The 22079-nt window shown below is 36.3% G+C and overlaps 1 protein-coding gene across 7 annotated transcripts in view; it reads right to left on the reverse strand.

Moving 5' to 3' along the window:
- Positions 1 to 22079, reverse strand: part of rgs3 (regulator of G-protein signaling 3) — a 168714-nt gene that overhangs the window by 20812 nt on the left and 125823 nt on the right. For all 7 annotated transcript variants that reach the window (XM_015392529.1, XM_015392460.1, XM_015392468.1 and 4 more), the window contains one exon: positions 13111 to 14079. In XM_015392529.1, the coding sequence (XP_015248015.1) occupies positions 13111 to 14079 (969 nt within the window). The remainder of the gene's footprint in view (positions 1 to 13110; positions 14080 to 22079) is intronic.

The following is a 22079-nucleotide window of genomic DNA, read 5'->3' on the forward strand; positions in this document are numbered from 1 at the left end:
ATAAATACACATGCACAACCCTCTACCCGCTCCCGACAGGAAAGGACAATTGCGAGAGCATGCACAAGCCCATTTCTCCTTGTGCACGTTCTATTTAAAAGTTGCCCTTTGCATCGCTCATACAAGCTTACTTTCCAAAAGATTTGCAATTATTCCACTAAGTCAGACTCACCACCGGTATTTGAAAATGGTGAAGAGTGCATAGGACGGCCTTACGTAAACATACCACCAGAATGATTGACAATAAGGAGGACCACTTATTTTGATGATCCACCCAGAAAAAGAACATCCTCCACTATACCTTTAATATAAAACACATGGCACCAGTAGGGCAGGTTACTGTACAAAAAGAAAGGATAAGTAGTCAATACAACTGGAATAATTTTTTACAATCTTCCAGTGCAGGTTGGTTGGATTTAAAACTTTGAGTGCATCCTATTTGTACGTGTGTTTTGTACACCTTCTGAACTTCAGGACAAGTTTATCTTTTTGACCTGCTCTTCTTCTTTGAGAGACTCTGCTTCCAGTAAATCTGAGCAAAAAAAAAAGAGAAATGAAATGCATGAACCTGGCTCTGTTCAACACTGAAAGAAAAAATGGACACTTCGTTCCAACCAGATTATCTGACAAAACACAGAAAAACAATAAGATAATAGATATAATGACCTACACAACCCAAAGGCAGAATTAAATGATGAAATCACTCTTTCACACAGCTTCACCTAAAAATGAGAGCTTGACTGTTTTCCTTGACCCTGAATTCCCCCCCCCCCCACAAAACCATGATATTAAAAGCCTAAGGAAAACATTCCTTTTCTCAATATTGTCTTTCATACATGGTTACATAATTGCCCTGGTGCCATGGTACTCTTTCTCCCCCCATTGTTTCTAATGTTTTAGGAAATATTTGGTTCAACTTCCTTTAAAAATACAAAGAAATTTCAGGATAAGAAAAACTTTTAGTTCTGCCTGAGTGATTGTTATGTAACTGTAGCTGTCCTTGAAAATGTGTACAAATGTGTGAATTGATTGTAGATAGCATTAATCTCTCCCACCCAACACACCCTTACTGTGCAAACGCAAAACTATAATATTTAGTGATATCAGAAATGAACTGTGACCTCCAAACAGGAATCTCTGCTCCAAATACATATTAAAATCGGAACCAGTAGTTGCATTGTTTTCATGTTTGTGTGTGAAGGTCAGGATGTGATTTCGAAAAAAAAAAAAAAAAAAAGTGGTAGCACAGTTTGTATTATGCCCTGAATTAAACTGCTGTTATTCATTGCCTCTAAGGAGATAGATGTTTCCTGCTTAAATGCTTCCCATGTTGCAGGATGTTCATTAACAATGCGGGTGTAACGTCATTTCTCTGAACTGCTCCAAAAAAAGGTGTCAGGTTACTCAGCCCTATGACTAGTGGTACCCATTAAAATGTTATTGACATTAACTGACCAGCCGACAACCTTTCTGTTAAGTTTTTATAGATGCAGCCTCCCAGTCACTTACAAATCTGCACTAGAATGTTGGCCCACAAGGATAATCAGTGGGCGAAAATTCTCCTTTTCCTGAAGCCATATTAGGTCAAAACAAATCTGCTACTTCCCTCAAAGGTATTTTTTTATTTTTATTTTTATACAATTACACTAATTATTGCATACTCTACCCTGGTTTCAATACTATAACTAGAAAAATAATCTAACTTAAATGATAGTAATTAATTAGTCTTAATAGTTATTACTACTAGGTTCAAATACAATGCAAAAGTCATTAGTTACATTTTTAGCATTTTCATTTTGGAAACCAAAACTCTTATAGCCTAGGCAGCCATAAAGGCTAGCAAAACAAAAAAGCATCAAACTACTTTAATTTTCAATAAAAATTTAAATTGCTGCAGTTCTTACAGCCTTGTTTATTTTTGTTGTATTATCCAATTAATAATGGATGTTTCTGAGTCAACACTAGTCACTAAAATACTTTCCAGAACAAACTCTAAGTCATATCTCACGGATTTCTCATGTATATGTGAGCAGAAGTGAATTTCAGTCAGACTTGAAAGATTCCTTAGATTCCAGGGATTCCAGCGGCGAGTCCCCTTTAAACATATTTCTCTGGATGTCCCAATCCATTCTGTCATGGCAGCAACATAGCATAGATACAAGCCCCAAATTTCCAATTTTACAATCAGAATGAACTTGGCAGAGGTTCAGACAAGGAAGGTAATCACTCATGAATAAGAAGATCATCAGTATTGTCATTTTATCTGTTCTGCCAAATACGTATCAGTTTCTGTGTACAGTTTATGTAAAGAGGCTGATTATTTAAAATTTTTTTGGAGTAGTATCGGCATAATATTTCACATATAGAACTCCTGGAAGAAAAGAAAACTGCAGTGTTTGAAAAGTTTTTCAAGTTTTACATTCTGCTCATATAAATGGGCAGAAAAGCATATTGAGGTACAAAGTCTTTGCAGCTGAGTCTAATTTGTGTCGTGACAGATGCCATTAAAACTAATTTCAGTGTCAATCAAAATGGTTTTGCAATAGCCAGCAGCTTTAAAAGCCTTAGTACAATTTACATACTGGTGCTTTACATCCAGTAGCAGAAAAATATGTAACTACTTCAATATAAATCAGAAACAGATTCACTTTATTGCTGTTTGATAGCATGAGCAGTTTGCTCTGATTGCTTTGGGAAGAAGATATAGGCCCCTCAGGCCAGTCATAGAGATTCTGTTTTACGACACAAATTGTCAACCTTGATTTACGTCTTTCTACCTCCAAGGCTGTTTGTTCCCTTGACCGTGTTCCCATCTTAAAGAGGACACTATGTGTGCTCCCATCAACTAATGGGTGCTTTTGCCATTACTCTCCTCTAGCATAGTGTGAGCAATACTAGTCCTCTCTGCCTTGTTTTTGCATATGCTGCCACACACTTACATGTGTGCTTAATCTGAACCCAGGCAAAGTTGTGCTACATGCTAATTAGGCACAAAAAGTTCTTGCTATCTTACTGTATGTACCGGTACTTCTTTTTTATTCACCCAGAACACAAGAGCTCACAGACAAAAACACCAAGTACTTTAAAATGTGCCTTTGGAAGTAACAAAGAGATTTATGAAAGCAACTTCCTAAAGTAAAAACAGATTGCTGGTCTTAAATTCTGAGGTCTGATTTTGGAATCATTACTAATGCAATTCAGTTACTTTACTTAGTGTTTATTTTTATAAAAAGATATCGCTGAAAAAAATATATAATTTTGATACCAATTATAGAAGTTATATATACTCCCACAGGTGCTGAGATACAGCAGAAATGAGCTGGTGATGTAATCGGTTGATTTGACGTTTGATGCCAGTTAAAAATGATCAGATGGTTGAAAACTGAAATCATGGATGGACAGCATCCCAGTGAGTATTTTAGATGAAAATATGGCCTTACTATGTCAAACGTGTTAATAGTTATGTAGGCTAAAATTGGTATACATCTGGTTTAAAAAAAAGGAATGATTCAAAAACCTAACATAAAGAGTAATTAAAATTTTTCATTCTTAAGTAAGAATTGAGTTAATTAAGCAGATTTTTAATACCCTCTTCTCTATATATATATGTATACATATATATTTATTGGAGATGTGTATACAGTGTAATAAGAAAGAAGAAGTAGTCAATGAATTGTATTATATTTTCCAAACACCGTATATGTTGGAATTAAAGTTTGCTGGGTTTTATTTGTACTGATTTTCCAATAAACTTGGGGGATTTTACTGTATTAGTAGTCGTTTCCTATTCAATCTCTTTTACATTTACGATGGATTAATTTGGTTATAAACACAATTTTTTTTATAAGACCAGAGTGTGAAAAGTTGGTCCCCAAATGCTGGTATCCGACACATTTTAGATGTTTTCTTGAGGACACCAGATTTCCATAGATGGCTGATTAACAGACTTCATCCAAATCAGGTGTGTTAAAGCTGGGAAGCTTCTAATCTGCAGGTTACAGGTGCATATGATTTAGGCAGTATAGTCTGTTAATGCAGAAAAAATTAATCTGAAAAGAATATCAGAAGTTCAGAGCTAAAATTTGCCAAAGATAAATCTATTTGCTTTCTCATTGTTAGGACAGTAATTATTTTTAGTTATTAAACAAAATTCAAATATCCAAAGTCAAAACTTAATTATCTTCCCTTATTGTCATGTTTAGTGGATGTTAGTTCAGGACCTAAATGCAGAAATTATTTTTCGCAGATTTAATTTAGCGGTAGATGGTATCAGAAGCACAACTACAGAAATGAGAGATAGGGAAACAAAACTAGGAGACACCAGGGAGAAACATAAACGAGGAGTGAAGAGGATCCAGCAATGAGGGACTGCAGAGGAGCTGTAAATATGTGAGAGAACAATGAATGGAGTGATTAGCTAATTTGGAGCAGGTGTGGATAGAAGTAGCTAAGGGAAAAGGAGAGGAGCAATAAGGAGTAAAAGGGCTCAACTAAAGCTAGAAATTAACTTAAATAAAGCAAAAGGGAAGTAAGACCAGTTACTAGGAAATAAAGAATTACCAAGGGGAAAACTAGAGTATAGCGCAGAGGTCACAGGATTAGTGGACCGCGGATCCCGACCCACTTGCTAGCTAATCTGGACCCAACCTCTTTTAAAACATTTCTAAATTACCGCATGTTGTCTAACTTCATTTGCACCACTTCTCCTGTTAATATGATAAAGCCCTCCGGAGCAGCCGGGACCAGGCTGCACGTGATGCAAATTAGCCAATTAGCTGTGTCAGTCTGGGTTGCTGCTGCTGCTACTTTTAGACACAGCAGGCAAACCTGTGACAAACCAGGCGATGAGAAAGAAAGACAAAACCATGAGAAAAAGAAGTAGAGAAAGTGTGAACAGCTGGAATAAGCGCGGTGAACTGCTCTTATCAAGCCATATAAATAGGATAAATAAATAAAAAAACGGTCAATTAGGGTGTTTTATAAAATATGTAAATAAGGAAATTGTCTATATACCAAACTGAACGATTGTTGTTCTCTACTTCAATAAAACATTTTCGATTTTAAAATGGAAAAAAAGCAGAATCAGAAATCCCGGAACAGCATATCATAACACTTATAGGCAGAATTAGGAACATAAACTTCAAAAGTCTTTTACCTACATCATTTCTGGTCCCTCATTGCATCAAATCCTGTTGTGATGCTACTTTCTCGTGCATTAACATACGTCACGGTGCTGAAAATCATGTTTACAGCAGCCTGTACATCATTTATCTTTAAACATTTAGTCGTATTGTGTGTATGTATATGCAAAGAACCATCTACTGCATCAACATTTATGTTACTGGATCCTGAGTCAGCCAAAACACTGCTATGGCAACCAGCGCTGCAAACACTTGTGCTGCGTTTCTCAGACTTGTTGAGCGTCAAGAGAGAACTGTTTTGTGCTAGTGGCATCGTCCATCACTTAATGACCTCAGCACATCTAACACATATGTCACTAACAGAAGCTACTGGAAAAAGCACTCTATATGGTATAAAATATGGCACTATTTGCTTTTCATGCAAGCTTTGTAAATGTAGAATTCACAGTTTAATCACTTTTCAGTAAGAGCAAAGTTGATGCTTGTCATGCAAGAAGAATAAAAATCCAGCTGCTGTTCTACTTCTGTTTTTTCTTCCAAATGTACTGTTAGAAAATGTCAGGTCATCATAATAGTTTTGGTAATTTTGCAGTGCCTGAGCCAAAAACATCTGAATGGTCAGTCCAACATTTGAATTTTTTCCTTCTATTTTCAATTTGGACACAACCTGGATCCAATTTTTGTTCTTGAATGGATCTCAAAGTAAACTAATAAGGCTAATCGATACTGTACTACAGGAAAATAAGACATAATAAATGAGAACAGTACTCTGCATCCCCATGCTTCTTTAAACACAGCTCATAAAATAACTAGCCAAGCACAGTAAATTGTTCACTAACTGCTAAGCAGTTATACCAGATTAATGATGATTATCTTGCCATTATATGACTTTATCTGAAATTAAACCCATTAAGCTGAACTTTGTGGTGGACGTTTTTTTTTTTTTTTTAAGAAAGTCAGCTCACATGTACCACACTGAGGGGATAATATATCCTGTATGATGTGTATGTAGTCTTTTTTTTTATATATATAAAGAATAGATATGGTACACCTTTATAGTACAATGTGGATTAAAGGTAAACTTAATATAGGGATTTGAACCAAGTTGTTTCATTTATCTGAGATAAGAGACACAAACCAGGGAAACAATTGACAGCTTCTGTATGTCGGTGTCTTGGTGACCCTTTAGACGTGTGCTGATACAGCTCAAGCAGAAGTTTCAGAGAACCAAGTCAACTTACATCAATAAGTGTGTTGCACAGTGGCATAAAGCACGCTGTCAGTTGACTCCAAAGCAGGGAACATGAGTTATCTGTAATGAATAAATCCAATCTGTGTCTGCCAATCTGAATGAGTAGTTCGGATTTGGCAGATGCATTAATGATGATACTTGCTGACTACGTTGTGCCAAGTATAAAGTTTAGTGCAGGGAAAAATATCTGGGATAGTTTTTTCAAAAGGTTGAGTTTGGATCCAGTGAAACAAACTTCTAATGGTGTATTTTGCAAAGATATTTTAAGCAGTTCCTAAATAACTATTTGGTGAAAGCTCGATATATAGTCTTGAACTCAGGCTGAAATATTCAGTAGTAATATGTGGACTTTATATTCAAGCCTATGTATTGATAATGAGCTGTGTCTTAATGTGTTTGCTGTACTATATTCTTTCTGCCTCCTTTTAAAGATAATCAAGATAAAAACAAAGAAAATGATAAATTACAGATGAAAACCTTTCTGATAATCTGATGAATAATCTCTGATTCCACAAAGAAATGGTCGTTTCTGCCTAAATGGTAAAATTATATTTGTTATTACTAATTATTTCCTTCTTAATGGCCATAGACACTGTAAATAGTATAACTGGAAATATAAAAAGTTAATTAAACCACCATTAACTGAAAACATCAAATTCAGTTCTGTCAATGACATTTTTGTCCATTGCCCCTATGGTGAGGAGATGTTTTTGCTTCCTGCTCTGAACATTTGTCCGGTCCCCACAGTAAATATTTACTCGTTACTCATTTAGCATTTTCTCTGGACGTATCCAGTCTGGCTGCCTTCTGCAAAGAGTTGAACTCCCAAGACCTTTTGTCCCATCCGAGTGTATGAACGTACTCTTAACATATTTACCTACAACGATGTTAACAAATTTATGTTGATTCTGAGAAGTCCAAGTATTTGTAGAATTTATTTAGTCTCGAATGGCTGCAAAACACCTAAAAACAACTCATTGACTTTTCATATTATTTCCCTTAAGCCTCTTGCGTAGTTCACTTGGTAAAAACAAACTATTTTTAGATTTGCCCATGTGCACAGTCCAATGTGAGCAAAGAGTCTATTTAATGATATCAACAAGTACTGCCTAACTGCTTACTGCAAACCTTTTAGAAAATTAGAAATGTATAAGTATTTGAGCTTGGGGAATGGTGTGAGCTCATTAATATGTTTGTGCTGGAAGGGTCTGCTCAACATGTACGTAGTCCAATTAAAAGAGAACTTGATAAAACAACACAGGAAGAGAGCAGGCCTAAAATAGCATATTTAGGTCCCTGTTAATGTTTGTTCTGCTTATCATAATTTAGCGTTTAGAACAGGTCATAGTGACAGAAGTCAACCTTTTCTCTGAAGGTACATTATTCCAAACATGTTGTTCTGAGCTTATTGCTGTGTTCGTTCGTTCGTTCGTTCGTTCGTTCGTTCGTTCGTTCGTTCCTTCCTTCCTTCCTTCCTTCCTTCCTTCCTTCCTTCCTTCCTTCCTTCCTTCCTTCCTTACACTACATATATGTAAATAATCTGATTTTTTGCATTGTAGTTTAGCAATGACAGCTTTGGGCCCTATGAACAACCAGATTTACGATGCACTGTTCATTTATAAGGGACTTCATAATGAAATCCAATTAAGTTATGGAGGTTGAATAATAATGAAGTCCAGATCTGAATAAAACACACAGCAAACTAGCCCTTCAATTTATTCTGAATCTAAAGCTAACTCTAACCGATCCCAAACTTCACCTCTCAGGGTGTGTTATCCTACTAAGCACTTTACTGTATATATATATATATATATAGAAAAGCTTTTCATATTACTTTAAATTCTTTCTTGTTATATGAATAGACCACAGAAGTTGTTTCCATGTTACCCTTTAGCCACATATTCATGTTGGCCAAAAGTTTAGTTTACAACAAAAAAATATATGCACAATTTATATTTGAGGGATAGAAGATTTACTTGAAGTTTTCAACTCAAATGTGTTTTTGTTTTATTTATTATGCAAAACGATGTTAGAGCAACTATAACAGGAAAAACATAAGAAACTTGCTATAAAAGTAAAAGAGTTCATCATTTGTAAAATCCCAACAGAGAAATTATACAGTACAAGTGTTAAACTGTATTAAGATTTTGTTTTTAATCAAAAGGCCGATTTTTACTTCAGATGTATTCAGACTAAATTGGCTCGTGCTCTGTCTGCCTACAGTTATCGGCACATCCAAAGAATCTAAGCATCCGTAAACACATTAAGATCGTTTCCCGCAAATGTCCGCAAAGAGAGAGAAGATATTTATTCCATCTTCAAACAAGCATTACGACCTGATAAACAAAACATTCGGCCTGCTAAATCCAACAGAGTTTTGTTAGTCATCAACGGATGTCACCTGCATAGAGATTTATTGATTCTAAGAAAGCCTTTGCTAATTAAACTAAACAAGCAGAAATTAGGCCTACACCTATTTATGTCTATTTGCATCTTACATCTATATTCTGACATATGTTTTGTCATCATGTGATTAAAAGACATGAATATTTAGTATTATTCTATACTGACTGTGATCTGAAGTCAACATCTAGTAATCAGACAGTATAAATACAACTGTTCCCGGAAGCAAATAAGAATGCACATCACCATGTACATCCCATCTGAAAAGTAAAATATTGAGATGGCTGCATCATCCCTTGGGGATTACTTTCTCCAAAGTTTAGAAGGAAAATAGGTGGATAGGGATAAGACTGAATACAGTGCAATCCTAGATGAAAACCCCAAACAGTAAAGTCTGGCCTGATGTTGGAAACCAGGCCAAAAAAATAGCTAAGGAACACCTTTTTTTCCTCTTAGCAATCCAACATCTTTCTAAAACTTGAATCAACATTTTGTTGCTTCAGAACTCTTTAAAGCATTATCTTTAAGATTAAAAAAAGGAGCCAGAAGAGAACTGATCACTTCAAACAATTGTAGACGGCAAAAGACAAGAGAATGTAGTATGTTCTCATTCCAGCAGGTTGAACATTCTTCACATGCAGCCAGAGCTTTGATGGAAAATTTTTAAATATGTAATGTTAGCAAAGATCTAAGTTAAACTAAGAATCTGTGAGATCTAGACATCTAATGTTCTCTATCCAATCTGTCCAGAGCTTAAAGTGTTGTTGACACAATACTGACATTTTTTAGTATATTTTATAGAGCAAAACCTTAATCAGGATGATCAATGTAATAATTTCAAGGGCACCCACATAAAATAATTTTTATTTAAGAAAAAGCCATTCAGATGGCTCTAGCACCGCTTAGTGACTGAGGGAGAACGCAGGAGTAACGTATACAATAGAATGACTGAGAGATGGAACACCGATTTTAATATAAAAGCGGTTGGAGTTTTCATGGATTAAGATGCAGCTATGTCTTTACTTTTTGTCTCAGCTTTTTGCCTCAATGCCCATAAGGATAACTCAGCTTATATGGGTTTCTTAAGGATCTGGAGTTGCTTTCAAAGTGGGTGAAGCAGGTCAGTTGAGATCAGGAGAAGTTTGAGTACTCCATGGTGTCTCTTCTGTGCTTTGAACATTTAAAAAAGGATTTTTTTTTTTTTTTTATCTTGTTCCCTCATTGAAAGACTCAATTGGTTGTTCAGTAAAACACTGACATGACAGTCATACCTACAGCTTCCTGTAGGTGAGAAAAGGAGCCTGCCGATGTCGCTCCCAGCTCTTCCACTTCCAGCTCCACATCTATCTTGAATAAGAAAAAATATCCCTGTCATGTGTTTTCTGCCAGGGTTGCTTCGGGTCATATTGGCCTTCACCCTTCGGCTCGGACTCTGACTCTCTGTAGGCTACAGGTTCACTCTATATGGTTCCAACCTTTAAGGTGTGATGCCTCCATATTCCTCATCATCACTACCCTCTCCTGAGTTTGAACCGGCAGATGGTTCGACCACACAAACCCATTACAGACTAGACATTTTGGAACCACCATTAATGTTTCCATCTATCTCCATTATAGAACGTTGAGCTAGCTCAACATTTTCCCTCTGACGTCACCACACACAGATGGGTTTTTACTAGCTATTAATTAGAGTGCTGATGTGGCACGACTAAATTTAGAATATTTGTGTTAAAAATAAGCCTGTTTGATTCATAATAACTCAGAATCACCTGGTATGTCCTGCTGCGTTTTTTAAATGCAAAATTAAAATATTAATATCATTTCATCAACACTTTGTTTTCACAAAGAAAGTAATTGCCAAAAATGAGTCTAAATTCTAATTTTGGAAAGCTGGTAGAGACATACTTTTATTTGAAAACAAATCTAGAAATTATAATAAGCTACTACACTTTGAGATAATCTGATATATATAAAATACTGATTAAAAAAAATCAAGGTGCATTATTTTTGTGGTTCATTAATAATTAAAACTCATTCACTTCAGCATTTCACCCTGGTTTTACTAAGTATTTGCTTTTGACTTTGTAGTTATAATCATTTGCTTTGCATTAAAAAAGTGGTTTAGTTTAGGAAAAATTATTATTATAATTCCAATAAATCCCTTTTAATTGGAAGCAGAGGCTTTTGCCATTCAGACAACAAAGCAGACAATTTACTTCCTGAGATTCTTTTTAAATGTAGTTGGCTCCTTATGTTGTTGACAGGCCATAAGAAAAACAAAACCAGTGAGAGGAAAAAGTGCAGTGTGGAAAAAACGACAGGGGCAGAGTTGGTGTTAAATAAAGGCCAAGTAAACATTGGCTGGCAAAGGAAAACAGAGCTGACAGAAAGAGCCCCAGATATTAAAGTGGTGGCAAACCAACACATTTCTAGCAGGTTCCTGTATTCATGGAATAAAAAAAAAAACTGAATACCCATAAATAACATTATGATTTCAAACTGAGTGCATAAACATATTTGCTTTCCAAAATGTTGCAATATTTACTAATTTAGTTATAGATGTGTGTCTAAGGATCATTCTGAAAAGTGGAAACAAACCCCACAAAGGAAATGTGTCCATGACGCCAATAGGTAGTAAAATTACTCTTGAATCTGCCAAGACAAACAGGCTCCAGCTCTGTCTGCTGCATTCCTCCGCTACAGAGCGCTCTCACGGCCATTTAAGGATGTAGAGAGTGCTGACAGACTGGTGGAAGGTGAAGCAGATAAGGAGGAGCAGCACGTCTGATTTTGTTTGATGATAAAATGTGCTCTTACTTCTGCAACAAGTCTGTCATTGAGTCTGCTGAATGACAGACTTGATGTGATTGTATTTGTGATTTTACCTCCATTGCTCTTGATTTTTCAACTCTATATGCATGTATGATCTCTCTGACTATGCTGCAGACAATTTGTGTGCATTACAGTAAATGCAATATACATGTAAAAGTATTTTGTGCTAAAATACTTCATAGTTTATATGTGAGCCAGTTCAGGAAATATTTAGAATTAATTTCAACATATCTGCTAAAGAAAACCACAGCCCACCACTGGGCCAGCAATGCAATGCTTCCCCCTGTTGGTTAACTATAGAAACTACTGCAAGAATAATACAATAATAAAATAATAAAATTCTCAGTAATTTAGCTTCTTGTTCTGTTTATTTATTGTATCATTTATTATAATGGTAATCACAGATTATTATATATGCTCACTGGAATAAATTAATGAAATAATGATTATGATGATGATAAGGATTATTATTGCTGGTGGTGTTACAACATTAACTGAAATAAACTGTATGTAAACATGGATGTCCTTTCTTCATCAATAGAAATAAAAAAAAAAAAATTTTGAAGATAGAATGATATAGTCACAAACAAATGGTTAACTTTGGGCTTTTATAACTAATTTAAATTTTGTTTAGTTTTCATTGGTTGAAGTGTCAGAGACTGTTGCTTGATTAAACTGATGGTAAAAGTTGTGTAAAAACTTTAGCTTTGAATATTTGACACTTTATGATTCAGCATAAGAAAAGCTGATTGAGCTTTAACTGAATAAAGCAAAAAATCCTTTGCATATACATCCTATAAAAATATTTTTTGAAAAAAATGTTTTTCAAGAAGAAGTTGTGTGAACAAAACCAAATGACATGTAAACAAGTATAAATGATATGAACACTTTTGCATAACACTGTATGTTGTAATATACAGTGTAGTAGAATAGTTAAGGTTCGGTGGGATTTATCTTGTGTACTTTCTCATCTTTACCACTTGATGTCATCATTTTACCACAGACCACAGACTGACTACTTTGTCAAAGAAATGAGGCAAAATAAAGCCCTTTTCCATCCATCTTCTAACACCCTTATCCCAAGTGGGGTCTCGAGGGGTGCTGGTGCCTATCTCTAGCAGTCAGTGGGTGAAAGGCAGGGTACACCCTGCACAGGTCGCCAGTCCATCGCAGGGCAACATTCACACACACACACACTCACACCTAAGGGGACTGTAGAGAAGCCAATTAACAGTCATGTTTTTGGACTGTGGGACAAAGCCAGAGTACCCGGAGAGAACCCATGCATGCTCAGGGAGAACATGCAAACTCCATGCAGAAAGACCCCAGGCCAGGAATTGAACCCAGAACCTTCTTACTGCAAGGCATCAGTGCTACCCAGTGCACCACTGAGCAGCCCAAAGCCCTTTTCATAAAAGTTTAAAAATAAACCCTTTAAATATGTTTTGTTCTTCTTCTGGCAACCAAAAACAACTTGCTCACCTTCCTCCCAGAGAAAAGCATACACAGCTGGTGCATGGAGCCGCCGTTCTTCATCAGCTCTTTCTTCAAGGTTTTGGGAGATGGAAGCGTCCAGCCACCCTTGTGGTGCACACCGCCAGCCTCCAGACAGTTGATGGCATTGTCAGAGGTGAAGCAGGGTGTGCGGGGCTCCTGCAGGAGGCTGCCTTCACTGTGCGTGCGGCGTCGGAGGGAATTTTGCACACTGAGCCGGCCTCCGCCATGCTTTTCACACGTGGCACCCTCCACCATGCTACGGCGTTTGCTGTCGCTTCGCTGTAAGTAAGCATCGTCGCTGTCATCTTCGTCATCCTCCTCGTCAGACTCTTCCTCTTCATCGTCGTCATATTCTTCTTCGTCTGTGTTGGGGGAGGAGAGGGCATCGGCGCTGAAAGAGCGATCGAGACGCAACTCAGGGATGACAAACGAGGAAGAGGAGGAGGAAGGGGGGGCATTGGTGTCAGGTGGCTCAGACACATTGTCTTCATCTGTGTTTGAAGCCACAAGATTTAAGTTGGCCTCATCTTCACATCTATCGTCTCCCTCTCCATCTTTATCTCCTTCCTCACTTCTTTTGCTGCTCCCCTCCTCCTCCTCTTCTTTTGCCATCTTTTCCTCTTCATCTTTACACTCTTTCCATATGTCCATCTCATGCCCCTCTATGCTTTTTGAATCCTCGCCTTCTGTCGAAGGAGGTGGAGTGGGGGGAACCTTATGTCGGTCCCCAGATCCCAACAGACCTCCAAGGGGTGTGTAGACCTCATCCAAAGGCGTGAGCGGCTCTGAAGGGTGAGGACTTCCAAGCGTTGCAGGCTCTGAGGGGCTGGAGGGATACAGGCTGCTGTCCTCACCTTCTGGGCTGTGCATTGGCATGTGGAGGCCCACACTTTCTCTATCTACTTCTGGGCCGCCCAGCTCACAAGAAGAGGCATCCACCTTTGGCTCCAACATCTAGTGAAGGCAAACACAGAAGGAAGACAGATGGTTAAAATCGGTTTTGATAGACCAGCAGGATACAAAATCCAAACCTGATAAGTTAAGAGCAAAATACATTTTTACAACCATTTCATTCTTCATATTGAACTTGTTTGTCTTTCATGAGGGTTGGGACTCCAATTTGCAAAAGAATGTATTCGGACAAGGTCAAAATGTCAGACTAAGTAAGGATAGTCATGCCATTGACCTCAGTGTTTTGACTGGAAGGGTAAGAACCAGACCGGACCAGACGGTACAGTGCAACACTACAACGACAATAACTTGTGCAATGTATAATGAGCAATTACCATTTGATACCCTGTGCACTAACCCGTTTCTCTATATTTGACACCCAGTGCAATAACTATATATATAGAAATATCCATCTATATAAGTATCAATGTAAACACCCTGTGCAATATGGTATAATAATATACCATAAAACTATTTAAAAAAAAAGCTGTCACATTTGGATGCGATGTATATACTGTAAATTTCTCCACTGTGTGATCAATCAATCAATCAATCAATCAATCAATCAATCAATCAATCAATCAATCAATCAATCAATCAATCAATCTATCAATCAATCAATCAGTCAATCAATCAATCAATCAATCAATCAGGAGCAGATCCTCAAAAAAAAAGCTAAAGTGATTTCAGTCTGTATAGTAAAGCATATAAAGCGTCACAAGACAATAACTTGGGAAATTCTGTTCTCAAACTATCCTTGTGGCCTTTCTGGGAGAGAAACAGCCTCCGGTTTTTCTTTTTTAGAGCCAGGGACTTTATGATGTAATTTATTGCCTTTTTTTCCCCCTGCTGCTACTAATTCCAAGAGCTTGCAGCAGCCTATTTGTCAAACTAAGTTGCTAATAAGGCTTTCAGAACCCATTCTTACAGAAAATGTGAAAAAAAAGAGGCCTTTCACCTATTTCCTCAAATTCTTTTCTTCTCTCAGATGTAGTTCTTGGCAGAATAATATTTTTAATATAAACAGCCCGTCCCCCGTTTTGTTATACAAAGTTTTTATTTTTTCCCCTCTATTTGTATCACCTCCTTCTCAAAATCTGCTGCTTTAATATGCATCTTTAACCTCCTCCAGCTACCACAGTGAAGCTTACTGAGCCCCGTGGGTGGATCATTGCAAATTCATTTGAGTGGGCCAGCACCAGGCCAGAACCACAAACTCTGCATGGAAATTTGAGAAAGGGTTGCAGAAGGTTTTAACCAGTTACACTGATTTTTAAAACTGCATTATAAACTATAATCAGGGTATTTTTGCAATAGTTCATTGTGAATCAACTGGATAAACTTGAGGATTTATGAATATTTTGGAAAGTGATAACAAGCCCAGCTGCCCTTTCAGTATTTTGGCTTTCATAGTTGTGGATATCATGGACATCTCTGAGCAAATGCTGCTTTGAAATATGAATATGTGTTATCAGACCAGGAAAATATTTTTTTTCTGAAGATACTCAAATGTACATTAAGCACTTAAACAGCGCTGGTAGTCAACAGTATTGAATGTGTTTTAGTCTCCCTTATCTGTTTCTAAACTGGGTTTGATACATTATTAACATTGTTTTCATGCTTGCTTGTTCATGTGTCCAAGACTCATTAAATATCTGTTGATTTGAGAGGAAGTTATAAAAGTTGGATCCAGTCCCTTGAAACAGACCCACAGCATGATACTACTTCTTCCATGCTTTAGAGTTAGTACAGGTCTAATAGGTTTAAAAGCCTCATCTTGATTTGGTCATATTTTTTGCCGTCAAGGTCAAATTGTTTAGCAATAATTAATAATTCTTAATAAGTTATGGACTGAAAGGGAGAAATGTCGAGGTGTCTAGTTTGGAGCTGGGACTTCTCTTCCATTGTGTTCTGTATCACTCTATGTTGCTGAAACTTACTATACTGAGGGTAGGGTTAATGTAGAACCATTATCTCCCAACTGTAACTTTGCTGGTTCCTGGGCTGGTTCTTTACACTAATTTCTTTTTTCCTCTAAGGTGAATATTTTGGCTAGGTAATTGAAACTTTGACACCTGGTTTAACTAAGAGGTTACTAAAAAGGGGACTTAACTGGTAGATGTTATCTATAAATCAAAGCAATGTTACAATTCATTTATTGTTATTTGCTTACATTATATTGCATTCATTTATTAATTCATTATATATACAGTGTTTATTCTATGATGTAAGCTGCTCATTCACGGTAAGCATTGAAATTTCGTTTTGTATATAATCTGTGTATACAATATGATAATAAAGTTTGTCTAAGTGTAAATTTTAATTCACCAATATTATTGCATTTTTCATTGTTTTTTTTTTTTTTTTTTTTTTTTATATTTGCACAGCACTTCTTTCAGCTATGTTATATTTGAAGTGCTTTAGAAATAAATGTGGTATGGCATGGTGTCATTCTACACATTAAAAGGCAAGTAAAGGTTCATTGTCTTGCTCCTAAAAGATGCATAAAAATCTGTAACCTTACTATTGAGCCGCAGCCAAACACACAGCTGATGCAGACATGGACAAGCAGGCTAAAATTTAAGTCCTGGAATTGACCCTTCAAAATCACAAAGTCCATTGAAATGTAATAGACTGAGTAATTTGCATGATATTATAATTTTATATAGAGTGTTAGTAGGTTTGAGTTATGAACTTTTAAGAAAAAGAAAAAAAAGATTCAAACCTGTGCAGCTTATTCTTCAATGGGTTTCAATGAAGTTGTATATAGTATATTAATTACAACCTACAATATGAACCATTTAGATGCATAAAATCCCCAAAATTGTGATATTCAACTGAATAATGCTTGCAATAGGCTCAGCTTTAAATTTGGAATTGAAATAAAAAAACAGGCTTTAAATGATGTGAAAACATAAGCCACTAACATGAAGCTGAGCTTTACCAAAGAACATTGTTTGTAATTCAAAACCAAGTATAACTAATCAAAAATAACTATGCTAATATTAGAGTATGACCCTTAGTATAATAAGATTTTAAAAACCTTAGCAAAGTGTGTACAATCAGTTGCTTTGGTTGAGGTCAGCTCTAAATATAATGAAGGGCCTCATTGTGTCGGAAGACTAAACCCATGATGTTGACATGCAGTCACAAGATCCAGAAATGACGTTTCCTTCTGCCAAACATCTATAGAGATATTTAACACTTTTAAACCAAACAAGTCCCCCATAAACTATATTTATAAACTCTGAACAGGTTGTCTGCCTTTTATTTAGGATTAATTAAAAGTTAAATTTAAAATTCTAGTACAAAAATAGTAAACAGTACTTTGGCGAATTACTGCAGTGTGAATGGTTGATGTTAAAAATGATTTTGTTTGCACTCACGCAAATTACACATGAACATTACAATATAACTTGTGTGTTATATTAACTTCTATGTATGTAATAAATAATACTTTAAGTATTTGCCTGATCAGCCAACCAAAAGATCATTTTTGTGTCAACTTGAACTCAGAAGGGTTTAAGGCAGACTGTGCTGCTTTAACTGAAGCTTTAAATAAGTGGTACTTAGCTCCTCAAGGGTTCTTCCTCACTTTCACTGTGTGACCTTCATGGGTGCCGTTATAGGGGGATTAGAGTATCTGGGCTGTTCTTGATGATGTGCTTTATAAACCAGAAAATTTTGGCGCAGATTAAAGCAATACATCACAGGCTGACTTGTTTTTGGTCACATGGTATAATCAGAAGCTGAGAAAGGCAGGGAGTTATTGATTGCATATTCCCATTTTAACAGAAATGTGTCAAGATCAAGGGGTTGCACTAGCTTATAAAAGGAAATGCACCATCTCACACATTTATAAGTATATCTCTGGTGTACAGTGACAATCCTCTCTAATAATGGTACCAGAATGAGTCCACTAAGGTCTGAGATCCACTTAACACTACTCATTTTTTTTTTTTTTTTGGCCTTCTTTCTGTTCTCTTCTGTCAACTGCTTTGTGCTGGAAAACAACCCTTTTGTAAATATGTGACGTAAAGTGCTTATAAGCATTGGATTTCAGTATTTAAACAGCTATAAAAAGACATTAAAGAGTGAAAGAAAAATAAATACACAAGCTGGAAGCTTTAGAAAAGATCTGAATCAGTAAACAAAGTTTCTTCAGACTAGTAGTTCTGTTGATTTAAGTCAACCCATCCTGTATATGTTAGTCCCCTCGCTAAATATCAAATAAATGAATCATCAACAAAGTCCTATAGAAGTTGAAGATTTTATTCTTTAAGATTCTTTTTACTAAAATAATCTTTTAATATTCATGCCCTTTTTGGTATATGAACCAACCCCAGTTCAGTTTTTGGATATAAGTTATCAATAAGTTCAGAAGACACTAATGGTCTGATCTTTAAATGAGAGCTGGATAAACAGAGGTTTAGTACATACAATAAGTGGGAACGCTGCTGTTGATCTACCAAGATTGAGACACTAATGTTAAGACTTATAAACTGATTTGGTTCTCCATTAAAATGAGCAGATTGCATTTTGTACTGACAGTTTGGGAGTAGCCATTAAAGAATGATGAGGTGATAGTGATAAAATGTACAAAAACCATCTTTTTTAAAGTAAAATAAAATAAAATATAATTGAATAAAGAGCACAATTATGCTTTATTAAATTGAGGGGGGAAAAAAATCCGGTTTGAGCCTTTTTGCAGGCTCATTTGATATTCTATTTCTTTATAAATATATCATAATATTTAAGTTCATTAATTTCTTCCAAATCTGTTTAATTGTTTAAAGAATATCTCTATTCATTTTTACAGTCTGTACAGGCATTTTTTCTTTATTAAAATTATTTTACTATTGTTATTTCTACATTTATATGCACACAGAATCTCTCTCCACCCTCTGGCATTGTACCAGTGCCTTGTTTGGGGCTACAATGATCATCTTTACATTAGTTCACACCTGAGGAACTATAAAAGGTGCAAAACCTGCAGCCACAGTTTCTGATTTTGAAAATTGCTCTACACATGGTAAAAGCTCACATTTGCATGTCCTCCACCTATGAATTATCACAATTTGGTCATTAGAATATGACCTGCATAATGATGAAGGCACAAAACATTGTTTGCAACACTGCCTGCTGGATAGCAAATCTAAATCCCATTTGCACCTTTGAAGATTATCTCTATGTGTACAAATCCACTATTTGCATATAAACTGTATAAATAGGGTGATATTTTAATGTAATCATGCAACACCTTCCCATTTTTATATAAGATATTTTAGTTCTGCAATATTTGTCTCAAAACCGCCTCAGTGCTTTAAAAGTGGTTTAATGGTGACTATTGCGGTTGAATCTCTCTATTGGTTCAAAAAAGGGGCAGGTAAACCAGAAGTGGAGGCAATCATCGTAGCCCCAAGTTTGGATATGAAAGCAACTAACTCAGACATACTACTCTGTCTATGTTGAGACCACACCTCCATTAACTTTCACTTCTCCTGGCTAAACCCCCACCACTCATCCCCACACTGTTCCCTGCCCCTCAGCGTCTCTTGGCACTGACCATCTTGGGGGCATTTTCAATATTTTCCTGGGATGTAGTTATGCTATTAAAAGGATTGAGTTACACTTTAAGAAAAAAAAAATATGATTGTTCGACACGACTTAAAAGATTATAATAAATTCTGGCTACCGGTGTCTTAGTGTGTGGAGAATTTTACTTTTCTTATTTGAGAGATGTTTTTCTGTGTAACTCTTCCTCGTCTTTAAGCCAAAACTGTAAAAGTTTTGACTATAAGAAAACTTAGGAGCCTAGAGGTGAGTAAAAGTTCATATTTTGGTCCTCATTATTCAAGAACTCAAAGAGTCTTTGAAAAATCATGGAATCCAAACCCTGAGGAGGGGAGCTGAGCTTTTGGAAGACATGACAGACCTTTTTTTTTGTTTGGGAGTCTTAGGGATAAACTAGCTGCCTGTAGGGGATACAGACATCTCATTTTCTTCTTAGTTTCCCTTAACCTTCCTGTGGTCCCATTTTAACAGCTTAAAGTACTATTACTATCAGGACATTAAGGCCTCTGTTTTCCCCTGGCTACATAAGAGGTATTTTTAGAGTGCAATGCACTTTTTGTGAAAGCAGGAAGGGAATTAAGTGAAATTGCAGACACTCAGCTTGCTCCTCTTTCCCCCCCCTGTTTCTATTCTGTGCATATGCACACAAACATATGTATAAATACTTTGAGGAAAATAAGTATTTGCACACCCTGCTATTTTACAAGTTCTCCCACTTAGAAATTATGGAGGGGTTTGAAATATTGTTGGTGCATGTCCACTGTGAGAGAGATAATCTAAAAAAAGAAAATCCAGAAATCACAATTTATGATTTTTTTTTTTTTTACTAAAATCGCACATGAAAATGTGCAGCATGAATATTCACTAACATGGTGTGTACCACACTCAACATGGACCAGAGGAAGTGAAGGAAAGAGTTGTCTCACAAGATAAGATAGAATTATTGACAAGTATTTTAAAGGTAGAGGCTATAAGACAATCTATAAGTAGCTTGATGTTCCTGTGACGAAAGTTGCACACATTATTCAGACATTTAAGATCCATGGAATTTTAGCCAACCCCCCTTGACTTGGCTGAAGAAGGAAACTTTATGATAAATTGAAAGAGAAGGAATACTGTGAATGGTAACAAAACAGCCAAGATTTTTTTTTACAGAGGTTAAAGGTGAACTTCATGCTCAAGGGACATCAATGTCAGATCGCAACACACGTTCTTGGCTGATCCAAAGTGAATTTAATGAGAGATGACTAAGGAGGACATCATTGTTGAAAACAAATCATAAAAAGACAGATTGAAATTCACCAAACTACATGTTGAGAAGCCACAAAGCAGATGAGACAAAAATGGAAGTCTTTGCCAAGGCACATCAGCTCCATGTTCACAGGCGACGAAAAATAAAGCATATCAAGAAAAGAACGCTGCCCCTACTTTAAAACAAGTAGAATGTTCTGTTATGATCTGGGTCTGCTTTGCTTCATCTGGTGCAGGCTTTCTTGAATCTCTGCAGTGTATAATGAAACTTTAAGACTATCAAGGAAATTTAGATAGAAATGTGCTTCCCGGTGTCAGGAAGCTTGGTCTCAGATGCAAGTCATGAGTCTTATAACAGGATAATAACTCAAAACACGCAGCTAAAAACACCCACGAATGATTAAGTGGAAAATATCAGACTATTCTGAGGTGGCCTTCTGTGAACCCTGACCTAAATACTATTGAGCATCAATGGAAGGAGCTGAGACAGGCTGTGCAACAAAATAGTAAGTTAAGGGTATCATTATTTTTGGACTGTTTCACAAGTTAATTTTCTAAACCCTTCTGGAAGAAAAGCAATGCCAGATTTTTACATACATATATACATATGCATATATATACGCACATCCGATTAAGAGAGACTGTTGGTGAATAAAGCTTTTTTATTGTCTTCCGAAGATCGTCACAGTCCCAGTATGTTGCTTTGTCGACTGAAATACTTCAGCATAAGTATCATGGGATGTTGTTATCTTGAGATCATGTGGGATTTAGCCTAAAGCAGCTGCAGTTTGTTTATTTATTTTTTTCTGAAGCTTGCCTTGCCCATTTTACTTTCTTAGTCTCAGAAAAACCAACCCATCCCTGTTATAATATGGATTAAAACACAGCTGAGTCACCTGTCCTGTCAGATACACAATTATTTTCACAGTACCTGCACAGAGCAAACATAACATCGAAAAAAAATCAGGTCAATATTAGCTCCATTTGATCAATTATTTATTAGTTGAAAATATATTACAACAACAAGTCAACACATTCCCAGATTTTTTTACATAATCCACATTTTGGTTATTTTCCTCTATAACGTGTCCTCTAATAGGTTCCCGTAAAATACAAAAAATGTCTCATTAAGCCAACATAGAATGAGCCATCTGGGGTGTGTCAGGTCCTTGCTTCTT

The sequence above is a fragment of the Cyprinodon variegatus genome, unplaced genomic scaffold (genome assembly GCF_000732505.1).
Source record: "Cyprinodon variegatus isolate N-32 unplaced genomic scaffold, C_variegatus-1.0 Scaffold23, whole genome shotgun sequence".
Lineage (NCBI taxonomy): Eukaryota > Metazoa > Chordata > Actinopteri > Cyprinodontiformes > Cyprinodontidae > Cyprinodon > Cyprinodon variegatus.